Below are 16974 nucleotides of genomic sequence, written 5' to 3'. Positions count from 1 at the left end.
CGGACGAGTAGAAAGCTGCTGCAGCATCGTCATCACCAGTGGCAGGGGAAGTCTTAAACAGGTGGGGCATAATTTCTTCAACTTGTCTCAGCCTGTAGCAAAAGCCCAGGATAGGGCTGACAATCACAAATAGCACTTATCCGTGATGGACCAACAGTATGTCAGCTCCTGCGTGGCCCCGTTGACCTATGGGTATCTAAGCTAGATGAGTGGTCAGAGCTTTCATAACATGCTTTAGAGGTGCTTGCCTGCCTACCCCCTGCCAGCTGGGGGTGTAATAGCTGACAGACACATCCGCCTATCTACAGACAATGTGGATTGCCTGATATATTTATAAGAATGAACCATGCATGGAATTCACTTGACCTCTGTATCCCAAGACAGATTCCACGGGTGTGTTAGCACGCTGGCAATTTTTACTCACATGTGACGGAACATAGATTTATATCAAAGACTACATGTACCCTCAAGGTGGTAGTGGTGATGGCTGTGGTGGTGGTATTGCTACTCCCCTTCTCCTTCACCAAGTTTTTACTCCCCCTTCCAAAACAAAAATGTTTTAAACCGCTTGTAGCTTTACAGCTGTTCCCTGGAGCAGGCTCGTGCTTGGCTGCTGTGTTCATCTGGAAGAATTTCTTTTTATAATATCTACTAGCTTACCCGTCGCGCGTTGCTGCGAAGACAGACAGACATACATTCGTTTTTATATATCTAGATAACAACCAATCACAGCGCAGCTTTCATGTTACCTCAGTGGTATAATATATAACAACCAATCGCAGCGCAGCTTACATGTTACCTCAGCTTTATAATATATAACAACCAATCACAGCGCAACTTTTATTCTGCCTCAGCAATATAAAAAAAAAAGAGCAACCAATCACAGCACAGCTTTTATATTACCTCAGCAGTATAATATATAGCAACCAATCACAGCACAGCTTTCATTTTACCTCAGCATTCTCAATATCCAGCAATTGTCTTGTGAAACGTTCGGCGGATGCATCATTTTGTAGTTGAACACGCATCCCGTTGCTCGTAATGCCTTTTGCTTTTGTGCTTGAGATGGAAATCAATTGATCTTTGTCTGGGGGGCATAACTGTCTATGATGCTCGCACGCGCGCCACCTATCGTAGGATAGTTGTACTATGCCAGTAATCTTCCCAGGAGTGTACTCAGCGACTTCCCAAAGTTTCATGGTGATTGGATAAATGGTGTAGTAATGCATAAAAGACAGACATTTATTTATTTATTTATTTATTTATTTATATATATATATATATATAATATATAGATGACATCAGGAAGTGAGAGAATTAGATTTCGGACGTAAAATTTGGACGCTAATTCTTTGGCGCTTAGAATTGAATAATCGAGTTGGGACCCATTAACTTTTTCTATTTATGACATAATCAATGCTCGTGCCAAATTTCATTTTTCTACGACATCGGGAAGTGAGAGAATTAGTGGCCATGATGAAAATCAAACGATCTACGTGGGGGGGCGTAACTGTAGACGACGCTCACACGCACGCCATTTATCACAGCATAAATGTACTATGCCTATAATCTTCCCAGGAGTGTACTCAACAACTTCCCAAAGTTTCATGGCGATCGGATGAATGGTGTAGTAGCGCATAAAGGACAAACAGACAGACAGACAGACACACGCACACATACAGACACACACGCATACATTCAATTTTATATATATATACTAGCTTACCCGTCGCGAGTTGCTGCGAAGACAGACCTACATATATACATTCGTTTTTATATATCTAGATAACAACCAATTGCAGCGCAGCTTACATGTTACCTTAGCTTTCTAATATATAACTCCCAATCACAGCGCAGCTTTCATGTTACCTCAGCAGTATAATATATAACACCCAATCACAGCGCAGCTTTTGTTACCTCAGCAGAAAGAGAAATAACCAATCACAGCGCAACTTTTATTCTGCCTCAGCGATATAAAAAATAGCAACCAATCACAGCACAGCATTCATTTTACCTCAGCGGTATAATATATAGCAACCAATCGAGTTGGGACCCATTAGCTTTTCCTATTTATGACATAATCAATGCTCGTGCCAAATTTCAAGTTTTTATGACATCGGGAAGTGAGAGAATTAGATTCCGTACATAAAATTTTGGGCGCTAATTCTTTGGCGCTTAGAATTGAATTATCGAGTTGGGACCCATTAACTTTTCCTATTTATGACATATTCAATGCCCGTGCCAAATTTCAAGTTTCTATGACATTGGGAAGAAAGAGAAATAGATTTCGTACGTAAAATTTGGACGCTAATTCTTTGGCGCTTAGAATTGAATAATCGGGTTGGGACTCATTAACTTTTCCTATTTATGATATCAATGCCCATGCCAAATTACATCGGGAAGTGAGAGAATTAGATTCCGTACGTACAATTTGAACGCTAATTCTTTGGCGCTTAGAATTGAATAATCGAGTTGGGACCCATTAACTTTTCACACGCAGACAGACACGCATACATTCAGACACGCATACATTCAGACACGCATACATTCAGACACGCATACATTCAGACACGCATACATTCAGACACGCATACATTCAGACACGCATACATTCAGACACGCATACATTCAGACACGCATACATTCAGACACGCATACATTCAGACACGCATACATTCAGACACGCATACATTCAGACACGCATACATTCAGACACGCATACATTCAATCAATATATATAAAATTGAATGTATGCGTGTATGTCTGTCTGTGTGTCTGTCTGTTTGTCCTTTATGCGCTACTACACCATTCATCCGATCACCATGAAACATTGGGAAGTTGTTGAGTGCACTCCTGGGAAGATTATAGGCATAGTACATTTATGCTATGATAAATGGCGCGCGTGCGAGCGTCGTAGACAGTTACACCCCCCCACATAGATCGTTCGGATTTCCATCATTGCCACTAATTCTCTCACTTCCCGATGTCGTAGAAACATGATCTTTGGCACGAGCATTGAATATGTCATAAATAGGAAGAGCTAATGAGTCCCAACTCGATTATTCAATTCTAAGCGCAAAAGAATTAGCATCCAAATTTTACGTATGGAATCTAATTCTCTCACTTTCCAATGTCATCTATATATATATATGAATGTATGTCTGTCTGTCCTTTTTGCGCTACTACACCATTCATCCGATCGCCATAAAACTTTGGGAAGTTGTTGAGTACACTCCTGGGAAGATTACTGGCATAGTACAACTATCCCACGATTGGTGGCACGCGTGCAAGCATCGTCGACAGTTATGCCCCCCAGACAAAGATCGTTTGATTTCGATCTCAAGCACAAAAGCAAAAGGCATTACGAGCAACGGGATGCGTGTTCAACTACAAAATGATGCATCCGCCGAACGTTTCGCAAGACAATTGCTGGATATTGAGAATGCTGAGGTAACATGAAAGCTGTGCTGTCATTGGTTGCTATTTGTTATACTGCTGAGGCAACATGAAAGCTGCGCTGTGATTGGTTGTTATATATTATACTGCTGAGGTAACATGAAAGCTGCGCTGTGATTGGTTGCTATATATTATACTGCTGAGGTAACATGAAAGCTGTGCTGTGATTGGTTGCTATATATTATACCGCTGAGGTAACTTGAAAGCTGTGCTGTGATTGGTTGTTATCTAGATATATAAAAACATATATATGTATGTCTGTCTTCGCAGCAACGCGCGACGGGTAAGCTAGTTTTATATATATAGATAGATGACATTGCTTTTTCTACCAGCGGCATATCTGCCATGCTCCTTGGCACAATTGTTAATTTAGGAGACCCTATGTAGGCCTTCTTTTGTTTTCTGTGATGCCTCGTGCTATGATTGACCCTCTACACCACTGTACACTATTTTTACCAATTTCTGGGAGAAGTACAGGTTTTCCTGATGTGTGGTGTGTGTCCCCAATCAATTTGGTGGCATTTGGCTACATTGGGGACCTTATGGAGGGCAAACTAATGAACATGATTTTTATTCCCACTGGCTTTGAGTCCGAATGTCTCGAAATATCAGCCTGATAATGACATTAACCGATTATTCCACTAAACACTAATTACTGTATTTAAATTCTTGTTTAAATGCTTTTTTTGCAAATGGTAGAAAGTTTGTAAATTTGGGAAATAATCCTAATTTTCAATGGTGGGGTTTGAATAATTTTGATTGAGACTGCGTGTGTAATGTGACGGAAAAGGACAAGACTAATCGGATTGGAGATGACAAGTGTGATAATGTCGTCCAGCATAATCATATCTGTCTACACATCCCATCTTCTGTGTTCATCCACCCAACCAGCACACATGAAACCGCGCAGAGCGCCAAAGTCTATTGCTCTACCACAAATGCAGAATGTTCAAACATTGCAGTATTTCATTACCCGGATCCTACCAACACCCTTATTATATTGTCCGCTCTAGTGAATCACTATAACACGTCCTTCTTATAGAGCGCTGCCAGCGGAGCAGGTTCCAGTGGAGGATGCCTCTGTAGATCTACTCATCGCATGTGCTGCTGTCCATTGGTTCGAAATTGGAAAGTTTCTGAAAGAGGTAAACTGAAAATATTGTATAGCAAAGAAAAATGACTGTCCTTGATTTCTTTCAGGAAACCATAGCTTATATATTATACGTACTGAGATAAGTCTGCCATAGAAACACAAGATTAATATCTGCACTGCTCTCCTGCTGTAAGGAAATCTTTAGTACGATAACCTTTATGGAAGATTACTATACTGCAGGCATTTGCTTCAGATTGACTTTCTGTTCAACTGCTTTTTATGAACATCTACACACATGCCCCCCCGCTTAGTGAGACGAAGGATGGCTCAACAACTGAGACCCAAGTACAGTATCTATGCCAATGTTGGGGAGAAAATAGTGCAAAAAGTAAAATATAAGCCCTCTCCCGAAAATGAGCTCTAACTACACTATGTTAAAAAAAAAACTAAGCAAGCAATACTCGCCTAGCTGCAGGCATCTGTGTACCTTGTGCTGGTCTCTGGTGCTGTGGCAGGCTACAGTCGTCAGCGCTGACAAGATTCTCTTCTGGTGACGGGGCTTTGAATCACCCGCCTCCGGTAAGAAAGCACTTGGATTGTATCGAGTGTCAGCCAATCACAGCCGGTGCTCAATCATTCACAGCCATTCAGTGAATGACATCACTAAATGGCTATGATTGGTTCATCGAGCGGCGGCTCTCATTGGCTGGTGCTCAATCCATTCACAGCACTTATCGGAGGCGGGGTATTCCAAGGCCCCTCGCCAGAAGAGAATCGTTTCAGTGCTGAGAACAGCAGCCTGCCACAGGGCCAGAGACCAGCACGAGGGACACAGGCGCTGGCGGTTAAGTGAGTGTTGCTTTTTTTTACCTTATTGCTTATACTCACCTAGCCGATGGCATCTGTGTCCCTCGCACTGGTCCCCACGCTGCTGCAGGCTGCAGTCCTCAGCGCTGACAGGATTCCCTTCTCCTGGTAACGGGGCTTTGAATACCCAGCCTCCAGTAAGCGCCTTGATTGGATCGAGCGCCGGCCAATCTGAGCCGGTGCTCGAAGAACCAATCACAGCGCTTACTGGAGGCTGGGTATACAAAGCCCTGTGACCAAGAGAAGAGAATCCTGTCAGGGCTGAGGACTGCAGCCTACAGCAGCGCGGGGACCAGCGCGAGGGACACAGACGCCGGCGGCTGGTTAAGTATAAGACACACTCCGAAAATAAGACACTGTGCCTCTTTTGAGGCATAAATTTATATAAGGCAGTGTCTTATTTTCAGGGAAACACAGTAGTAAGGTTGACAAGACATATGCCCATCCAGTTCAGCCTATTATCCTTCCAATGTTGATCCAGAGGAAGGCAAAAAAAAAACAATGAGGTAGAAGCCAATTTTCCTACTAGAAGGGAAAAACATTTTCCCTCCAATTTGGCAATCGGAATAATCCTTGGATCACTGACCCTTCTGAGTAATCAGTGATATAACATGTAATATTGTAACACTCTAGAAAGACGTCCAGGACCCTCATATATCGTATCACCGCATCCTCAGGAGAGAGTTCCATAGTCTCACTGCTCTTACAGTAAAGAGCCCCCTTCTATGTTGTGTAGAAACCTTCTTTCCTCTAGATGTAGAGTGTGCCCCCTTGTTACACTCCTGGGTATAATAGATGATGGGAGAGATCTCTGTACTGACCCCTAATATATCTATACATGGTTATTAGAGCACCCCCTTGTTACAGTCCTGGGTATAATAGATGATGGGAGAGATCTCTGTACTAACCCCTAATATATCTATACATAGTTATTAGAACGCCCCCTTGTTACAGTCCTGGGAATAATAGATGATGGGGGAGATCTCTGTAGTAACATACATACCGTAGTAATATAGTATGTTAGGCTGAATGCAGACAATGTCCATCCAGTTCAGCCGTCTACCCCTCCCCCTTGTTGATAAGGAGGAAGCCAAAAAAACCCCCAATGAGGCAAATGCCAATTTAGCTCATTTGGAGGAAAAAATTCCTTTCCGACTCCATAATGGCAGTCGAATAATTCATGGATCAACCTTTTATAGTTCCTACTTAAATGTAAGACCCAGCAACCCGCTGGTCACCTAATGTCTATATCCTACAATATCATTGCGCTCTAAAAAGACATCTAGTCCCCTCTTCAACTCCTGTACTGATTTTGCAATCCCCACGTCCTCAGGCAGAGTGTTCCACAGTCTCACTGCTCTTACAGTAAAAAAAAACACCTCTCTGTATTAGTGATAAAACATGCTTTCCTCTAGATGTAGAGGATGCCCTTTTGTTACCTTTGCAGTCCTGGGTATCAATAGATCATGGTAGAGATCCTTGTATTGTCCCCTAATGTATTTATACATACCCTGTTTCCCTGAAAATAAGACATAGCATGATTTTCCAGAATTTTTGAGGATGCAAAATGATTTTTCAGGCTTTTTGAGGATGCTTGAAATATAAGCCCTACTCCAAAATTAAGCCATGCTAACAGTTAATGAAAACAGTCAATTTAAATAGTGTCCAGGCAGCTATACATGTAAAAAAGTTAAAGCTTTTTGAACAAAAATTAATATAAGACACTGTCTTATTTTCGGGGAAACGCGGTAGTTATTTGGTCGCCTCTTTACCCTGGAAAAAAGACTGTTAATAATCCCAATTTTGATGCCTCTCTGGGTATTGCAGCCCTCTCATTCTGTTTATTAATTTTGTTGCCTTTCTTTGGACCCCTTAAAGTACTGTAACATCTTTCCTGAGCACCGGAGTCCAGAACTGCGCACAGTATTCCATGTGGGGCCTGACAAGTGCCTTATATAGTGGGAGGATAATGTTCTTGGCCCTATACCTCTTTTCGTTCTAAAATATTTTATTATGACATAGGTGACAAAACATAATTAACAATAATATATAGCTGTATAACTTTGACAGGTTAAGGTCTATAAAAGGAAATTTGACAGCATATCTCTTCTGCCAGTGGATCCCGAAAAGCATCCAAAGAGTACAAAGAGTACACCCATGTCACAGATTTTCAGATAAATCAAAAAATATAATGGAATGCAAAGTAAAATAGATAAACACAGGTAGGGAAGGGAAAGGTGGGAAGGGACATCTGGGCCTCAAAGGAGGTTGGAAAAGAGAAATCAACCCTGCTGAGTAGAAATGTTGGCTATCTTTGACATTCTCCCATGTGAGGCTGAGGGAACCAGGATCAAGCCCAAAGATAGCTTTAACTGTGCCATACCTGAACCTAATGACAACCATTCTTCCATTCTGGGAGATGACCTAAATTCCATCCATGGCTGCCATACCACATAAAATGCATTAAGATCTTGGTCCTCCTCAGCTCTCATCTCTTCATAACGCACCAGTGTGTTGGTTGCCTCCACCCACTGAACTCTGGTTGGGGAAATGTTAGTTCTCCACAATCTTGGGATGATCTGCCTAATGGCCTGGACAAAGAATCCTAACAAACCCCTCTTTACCTTTGCTATGGACCCTGGAAACATAGACAACAAAGCCATTTCACCGGTGAGAACAATGGGAGCTCCACATATCCTGTTATTCAGGGCCAAGACATTTGACCACAAAGCTGCCACCAGGGGACAATCCCACCATGTGTGACTCATACTACCCCTACTCCCAGAGCACCTCGAGCATATGGGGGAGGCTTGGGAAAACATTTTATGTAGGCGCTTCGGTGTCCTGTACCATCAATACAATATCTTAAAGTTAAGTTCCTGGAGTCTAAGATACCCTGTCCCCTTGTGTGCTAGAGTGATAGCTTTTTGCCACTGGTCCCGGGGAAGGTGCCGACCCAGCTCCCTTTTCCAAGCCCCAACATACTCCGGGGGTTCGTCCCCCACCTCTCGAGACAGCAGCATCCTAAATAGGTACGATATTTGGTGTTTAGGAGTATCTATGGAGGTGCAAATTACCTCGAAGGGTGAAAGGTGTTTAACTAAACCTGCATCGGGTTCAGGGAATCCAAGGCCCCCCACAGCTGAAAATATCTCAGCCATTCTCCTGGAGGAATCAAGTTCCCTCAAAGAACTCCACCAGAGGCCTCAGCCCACCAGGTCCAAGAACATCCCTCAAACGTGGAATAGGGTCCAAGTGCATAGACAGGAGATGCGTACTGTATTCAAAGGCCTTAAATTGTGGATTACCTAGAAGCAGGGTGAGAGGTCCGGGGATAGAGACCAATGAACTCTGTGTGGCAAAGCATATCCAAGCGGACCTTAGTTGCGAAAGTAAAGGGGACAAATTAAGAGACTCATCAGTGCCCCCCCCCCCCCCCGCCTTCCCGGGCTAACCTATTATATTCTATTTCAACCCAAAGCTTGTTCGCTCGATGTTTGAACAAGTCCCATACGCAATTTGCAATGTTAGCTTTGTAGTATAGGGAGAAATCGGAAAGACTAAGTCTCCCCGAGTCCTTCGTCTGGGTGAAGATATTAAATTTTAATTTAGGCCTGTGGCCCTATACCTCTTTTATTGCACCCCAAGACTTTATTTGCCTTTGCAGCAGCTGACTGGCATTGATTGCTCCAATTAAGTGTACAGTCCACTATTACCCCCAGGTCTTCTTCCATCTCACTTTTTTCTAGCCTTACCCCATTTAGTGTATATTGGTGACACCCGTTTCTTCTGACGATGTGCATAACCTTACATTTATTAGTATTGACCTTCATTTGCCATTTTTCTACCCAAGCCCCCAACTTATCTAGATCCATTTGCAGCCATATGTTGTCGTCCTTTGTATTTACCTTGTGTAATTTTGCAAATATCAATATTCTACTGTGCAGTCCCTCTATCAGATTGTTGATAAATATACTGAACAGAATGGGGCCTAGTACTGAACCCTTTGGCACCTCACTAGCAACGGTGGCCCAATCAGAGTATGAACCATTTATTACCACCCTCTGCTTTCTATCTCTGAGCCAATTCTTTACCCGGATGCAAATGTTTTCACCCAATCCGAGCTTCTCATTTTATATATTAGCCTATTATGTGGCACGGTGTCAGATGCTTTAGAGAAGTCCAGATATACGAGATCAATAGACTCTCCCAGGTCCAGCCTAGAGCTTACTTCATCGTAGAAGCTGATCAGATTGGTCTGACATGGTCGACCCCTCATGAACCCATGCTGGTGAGGAGTCATTCCATTGTTCTACTTGAGGTATTCTAGGATGACTTTCAGAAACCCTTTGAATATTTTTCCAGTTGTTGAAGTAAGACTTACCGGCCTGTAGTTACCAGGCTCACTTTTTACCCAACTACGCACATTTACACTCAGTCCGTCCTGTCTCATTTTATATATCCGTCTATTATGCGGCACGGTGCCAAATGCTTTAGAAAAATCAAGATCAACGAGATCCATAGACTCTCCCAGATCTAGCCTAGGACTTTCTTAATTGTAGAAGCTGATCAAATTGGTCTGACATGATCGACCCCTCATGAACCCATGCTGATGAGCAGTTATACCGTTGTCTTTCTTGAGGTATTTCAGGATAGAATCTCTCAGAAAACCCTCAAATATTTTTCCAACTGTTGAAGTGAGACTTACCGGCCTGTAGTTACCAGGCTCTCTTCTTGACCCCTTTTGTTGTATTAGAACTATACATCCCCCCCCCCTCCCCCCGCATCATCTTCTATGATTTCTCTTGCATTATTTGTTAAACAGCCAGTGCTCTCATTGCAAATCATTGTATGTACCGTTTATATAATTGAAAAATAGTTTGGGGTTATTTTTGCTCTTTGGCGATCAGTTTTTCTGCCTCCTCCTTTGTAGTTTTTTTTCTTTTCCTTACATAATTTCTTCTTTTCCGTGTATGTTTTTAGCGCTTCTTCACTTTCCTCTTGTTTTAATAATTGAACCGCTTTCTTTTTTCACTTATTGCCCCCCTTACAGTCTTGTTGAGCCACATTGTTTTCTTTGTAGTATTTTTATTTTTAAAGGGTATGAACTGCTCACATGAGGTAATCAGGATTGTTTTTATCTTCTCCCATTTGTCGCCTGTACCTGTATTTTTAAGTACGCTATCCCAATTAATGTTACCGATAGTAGTTCTTAGGTGATCAAATTTAGCTTTACTAAAGATTAGTTTTTTTTCCACTCCCTGATAAGGCTTCTTATTGAATAACAGCTGGAAATAAACTATATGGTGGTCACTGTTTCCCAAGTATCCCTCAACCTGCACCCTCGTGATTCTGTCCAGTTTGTTAGTTAATAATAAGTCCAGGATGGCCTTCCCTCTAGTTCGCTCCCGCACAATTTGGGTAAGATAGTTATCTTTAATTGTTCTCAAGAACTTATCACCCTTGTGAGATTTGCAGGTTTCGTCTTCTCATATTACATCTGGATAATTAAAGTCTCCGATAATAATTACGATCTGACGCCTCTTTTATTTGCCTTATTAATAAGTTTTCAGTTTCTTTTTTTATTTTTGGTGGCCTATAGTAAACCCGTTTCAGGATTTTGTTATTTTTTCCCTCTGTATTTCTACCCACAGAGATTCCACGTGTCCATCTCCTACACCTATATCTTCCCGTAGCCTCTGCATTAAGTAGGATTTAACGTAATGTAATAACATAATGTCCTTGAGTTATGGTGCCCAAAACTGTATACAACATTCCTTGTGTTGTTTGACCAGTGACTTGTGAAGAAGAAGAAGAACAATGTTCTCATCATGTTGCCCCTCGACCTCTTCTGATAGACCCCATGATCCTATTTGCCTTGGCAGCAGCTGCCTGACACTGGTTGCTCCAGTTAAGTGTACAGGTAACTAAAATCCCCAAGTCCTTTTCCATGTCAGTGTTCCCTAGTGTTTTTTAGCGTGTAATGATGACCTGTATTTCCCTGCCCATTTGCAGAACCTTACATTTATCAGTGTAAAACTGCTTTTGCCACATTTCTGTCCAAGCCATAACTCCATATCCGGTTGCAAGCTCCTTGTGCCTTTTCTTGTGTTACTATCTTTACACAGTTTTATGTCAACTGCAAATATTGATATTTTGTTGTGCTATCCTCCTACAAGGTCACTAATAGATAATTAGAATAAAAAGGGCCCACTACTGCCCCCGGTGGTACACCACTAGTAACAGTGACCTCTCCAATACTGCCCTATGAGGTTCCCGACTAGTAATGGTGACCCTTCCAATACTGCCCCCCACCCCGTGGTTCCCCACTAGTAATGGTGACCCCTCCAATACTGCTCCCTGTGGCACCCCACTAGTAACGGTGACCAATCAGAGTATGTACCATTCATAGCCACCCTCTGCTTTCTATCACTGACCAGTTACTTACTCACATTTACCCCAGACCAAGCATTCTTATTTTATATACCAACCTTTTATATTACACAGGATCAAATGCTTTGGAAAAGTCTAGATACACAACATCCAGTGACTCCCCGGTCCAGTCTAGAGCTTATCTCCTCGTAGAAGCTGATCAGGTTGGTTTGACAGGAGCAATCTCTCATAAACCCATGCTGATACAGAGCTATACAGCTATTTTCTTTGAGGTACTCCAGGGTAGCATCTCTTAGAAACCCTTCAAAAAATGCTATCTACTACCCCCTACCTTGGTCACCCATGTCCCGTTGGAATTCTTTGAGCGGTTAATTCACTTGCGTTAAGTGGGAGGACAAAATATTATAGAAAATGATCCGCTTACACCAAACAATCAACCAGCGTCTATTTTTAGGTGAGCTGGAATGAAGCAATTAGTGATTGCATTTACGTTCGTTATCTTGTTGGTGGCCATGTTTACACAGGGCAACTGACTGCTGAATGACCATCTGGATGGTAGTTGTACCATAAAAGCCAGCTCTACCACCCCCACTGACAAGATTTACCAGGACAAATGATAGTTTGTCCTTTTGACTTTTAGCATGATCTTCTGTAGTGGTGCTACTGGGTGTATACCAGCATTCAGGTGTTAATGGATATAGAGATGAACTTCAACACCTATAAAATCTTTATCTGTATCTCCATTGGATTGTGGCAGGGCATTTCATATACCAGCACCTTCTTCTTGGCACTGGAGGATTACCTTTGTATCACTACCCTCGTGGGTCAGGTAGTGAGCTGATCATTCACTGTTTTGTATATCCATCCATGTGTTTAATAAATCCAAAGATATGGCTCATAATCTGAAAATAGGAAACAAGCAGCTCAGACGGTGAATGCATCTTTTAAAATGGACAAACAGTAGATCTATTCATGGGGGCTCGCCTGATGATGGTATTCAGTAGGCATAACCCTATATAAAATCTGTGCTGAACGGAAAGTTGTTGGTGTGAACCACCCCCAGAGGGTGGTAATAAATGGTTCGTACTCGGATTGGGCCACCGTTGCTAGTGGGGTGCCACAGGGTTCAGTATTGGGCCCCATTCTGTTCAATATATTTAGCAACGACCTGATAGAAGGACTGTATAGTAAAATATCAAAATTTGCAGATGATACAAAATGTAGCGGGGAATAAATCGAATTGCATACCTAACACAGGAGGAAGTGCAGAGTCGGTTAAGGAGGATTAAAATCGATAAATCGCCGGGTCCAGATGGAATACACCCAAGGGAACTAAGTGATGTGACAGCTAGACCACTATTTATTATATTTATGTACACTATCACGACCGGGGTTGTACCATTGGATTGGCGCATTGCCAACGTGGTTCCAATTTACAAAAAGAAGTCCAAAAGTGAGCCTGGTAACTACAGGCTAGTAAGTCTTACTTCAACAACTGGAAAAATATTCAAGGGGTTTCTGAAAGTCATCCTAGAATACCTCAAGTAGAACAAGGGAATAACTCCTCACCAGCATGGGTTCATGAGGGGTCGATCATGTCAGACCAATCTGATCAGCTTCTAGGCTGGACCTGGGAGAGTCTATTGATCTCGTATATCTGGACTTCTCTAAAGCCTTTGACACCGTGCCACATAATAGGCTGATATATAAAATGAGACAGCTCGGATTGGGTGAAAACATGTGTATCTGGGTAAGGAATTGGCTCAGAGATAGAAAACAGAGGGTGGTAATAAATGGCTCATACTCCGATTGGGCCACCGTCACCAGTGGGGTGCCACAGGGGTCAGTATTAGGCCCCACTCTGTTCAATATATTTATCAATGACCTGATAGAGGGGCTGCACAGTAAAATATCAATATTTACAGATGATACAAAGTTATATAATACAACAGAGGACAATGTGCGGCTGCAAAAGGACCGAGATAAGCTGGGGGCTTGGGCAGAAAAATGGCAAATGAAGTTGAATGTTGATAAATGTAAGGTTATGCACATGGGCAGGAGAAATGGATGTCACCAATATACACTAAATGGGGTACTGCTAGGGAAAAGCGATATGGAAAAAGACCTGGGGGTACTAGTGGATTGTAGACTAAACTGGAGTAACCAATGCCAGTCAGCAGCTGCAAAAGCCAATATTCTCATTAGGGAAGGGATTATTTCCCCCAAAGGGCTAATTGTCTTCTTCCTCTTGGGTTTTTTTGCCTTCCTCTGGATCAACAAGGAGGTTGAAACAGGCTGAACTAGATGGACATTGTCTTCATTTGGCCTTTCATACTATGTTACTATTAAGAGGTATAGGGGCGAAGGACGAGAACATTATCCTCCCACTATATAAGGCACTTGTCAGGCCTCACATGGAATACTGCACACAGTTCTGGTCACCGGGGCTCGGGTAAGATGTTGCAGCGCTAGAGGGGGTTCAAAGAAGGGCAACTAAATTAATAAATGGAATGACGGGACTGGAAAACCCAGAGAGGCATCAAAATTGGGATGATTTACCCTAGAAAAAGACAGCTGAGGGGCGACCAAATAACTATATATAAATACATAAGGGGGCAATAGAAGGATCTCTCCCATGATCTGTTTATACCCAGGACTGTGTAGGTAACAAGAGGGCATCCGCTACGTCTAGAAGAAAGCAGGTTTCATCACCAACACAGAAGGGGGTTCTTTACTGTAAGAGCAGTGAGACTGAGGAACTCTCTGCCTGAGGACGTGGTGATGGCAAAATCGGACTAGACGTCTTTCTCAAGCGTAAGGATATTACAGGATATAGACATTAGTTGCCCAATGGGTTTGTAGTTTCGGTGTAGTAGGCCAAATTAACATACGTGCACAATACAGGAGAATATAAAATAGATTGATGTAAATTTGTGTGCATTTCGGTCGCGTGCAAAAAAAATAAGCCCTGCTCTATCTTTCTACGTATTTGCATACCAAAGTCGTCTATGGTAGGGGGGGCAAATGCATGCGCAAAATGCTACACAAAACTGCAGTGAAAAGAACATATCTGGACCTCATTAGACTAAGTAGCCTTTTAAATCCGGTCAGAGGAGTGTCGCACGTGCATATGAACAGGCCCCGAGCGCTACTATGCACTGTTACGCACACAAATCAACCTCAGTCACTGGCCAGATACATTGCGCTGAGGCGATTGTATTTGTGCATACGCTCGTCTGAAGCCACACTGAGAACTCATCTAAGGGCCATATTACACAGGCCAATAAATCGGTCAAATTCCCTTATCGCTCAGTGTAAATGTGCGCCCGACTGAGAATTAATTCATCGTTTAGTTTGTGCATGCTGAAAACTTGCACAACGTACTAGAGCTGTAAACGAGGTTGGTTGGGGTATATTTGTGTACATATTCGCGTGACTGAAGCAGGCGTCACGCTGAAAAAAATGTACTTGGCTGCATGTATGCGCACATAAAGTGCACTGCCCGCTATACCCTGCTGGGGCGCCGGCTCACTTGAATTCAATGGGATAGCATTGCGGTCCTCTACCACAGCTGTGGCAGAGGACTTCTTCATCTCTGCGGGGAGTCCCCTTGTCACTGAACACCGTGACAATGCTGTCACAGCTGTAGCAGAGAATCGCGATCATCTCTGTAAGTCAATGGGGCTGCCGCCGTCCCCATTGACTACAGGGTGAAACCCCTGGATGCGGTCCAAAAAATTAGTAAGGTCGCAGTTATTTGCGTTCTAGAATCCGCTGCCCTATATTTACCGCAGCACATTTTTGTGCTCAGGTAGAAATCGGGCATGTGACCGCTGCCATTGAAAAGCATTGGTTCTAATAGATGCGGATCGCAAATGCAAGTAACATGCGCAGCAAAAAACGCCCGTCTGACTGAGCCCTAATGTTTTGGGTGCTTTATGTGATTGTGTAAATACTACTAAGAAGTGCCGGAGAAATCTTGCATCGCTTTTACTGATTGACGTTTTCCTTATTGAAGTAATAAGTCTGTGTTTACAATCTTAAAGGGGTTGTCCCGCGCCGAAACGGGTTTTTTTTTTTTTTAACCCCCCCCCCCCCCCCCCCCGTTCGGCGCGAGACAACCCCGATGCAGGGGTTAAAAAAACCACCCGCACAGCGCTTACCTGAATCCCGGCGGTCCGGCGTCTTCATACTCACCTGCTGAAGATGGCCGCCGGGATCCTCTGTCTTCATGGACCGCAGGGCTTCTGTGCGGTCCATTGCCGATTCCAGCCTCCTGATTGGCTGGAATCGGCACGTGACGGGGCGGAGCTACACGGAGCTACACGGAGCCCCATAGAGAAGAGGAGAAGACCCGGACTGCGCAAGCGCGGCTAATTTGGCCATCGGAGGGCGAAAATTAGTCGGCACCATGGAGACGAGGACACCAGCAACAGAGCAGGTAAGTATAAAACTTTTTATAACTTCTGTATGGCTCATAATTAATGCACAATGTACATTACAAAGTGCATTATTATGGCCATACAGAAGTGTATAGACCCACTTGCTGCCGCGCGACAACCCCTTTAAGATTTAAGCCACTTAGCTTTCTCACTTTCCTGACAAAGCTGAACCCCCAATAAAATAGTAAAACATACATAATTCTTGTGCATATCACTCAACACTACTGTTATCTTGGGGGTATAATCCTGTCTGAGGGGGTATGAATTGGCCTCGGCCATAATATACCCGGGGTATAATGTAGCCTAGGCTCCTTTAACCCCGGCTATATTCTGGACTGGGGGTATACTCTGTCCTGTTACACCGGATCTTACAGTCAGGTTGGAACTATCAAGGGTCGATCCAGGGATTATTCTGATTGCCATTATGGAGTCGGGAAGGAGTTTTCCCCCAAAGGGGATAATTGACTTTTGCCTTTTGGGTTTTTTTTGCCTTTCTCTGGATCAACTAGGAGGTTGAAATAGGCTGAACTAGATTGACATAGTCTTCATTCAGCCTAACATCATAACATAAAAACCGCACCAGAATCAAGCCCTTATCATAAATACAGCACTAGCACAGCTCAGCGAATAAATACGGTACCAGAACCAAGCTCAGTACATAAACACAGCCCCAGAGCCACATACAGTAGCAGAACTAAGCAATTGTGTTGTACTGGCGCCAGT

General features: G+C 43.1%; 1 protein-coding gene across 1 annotated transcript in view; it reads left to right on the top strand.

The window, feature by feature from the left end:
• The window catches only part of LOC136577198 (putative methyltransferase DDB_G0268948), a 58849-nt gene that overhangs the window by 24909 nt on the left and 16966 nt on the right, over window positions 1–16974 (top strand). The window contains exon 4 of the mRNA XM_066576997.1: window positions 4499–4601. Within this exon, the coding sequence (XP_066433094.1) occupies window positions 4499–4601 (103 nt within the window). The remainder of the gene's footprint in view (window positions 1–4498; window positions 4602–16974) is intronic.

The sequence above is a fragment of the Eleutherodactylus coqui genome, chromosome 8 (genome assembly GCF_035609145.1).
Source record: "Eleutherodactylus coqui strain aEleCoq1 chromosome 8, aEleCoq1.hap1, whole genome shotgun sequence".
NCBI classification, from domain to species: Eukaryota; Metazoa; Chordata; class Amphibia; order Anura; family Eleutherodactylidae; genus Eleutherodactylus; species Eleutherodactylus coqui.
This window is presented reverse-complemented; position numbering and strand designations above follow the sequence as displayed.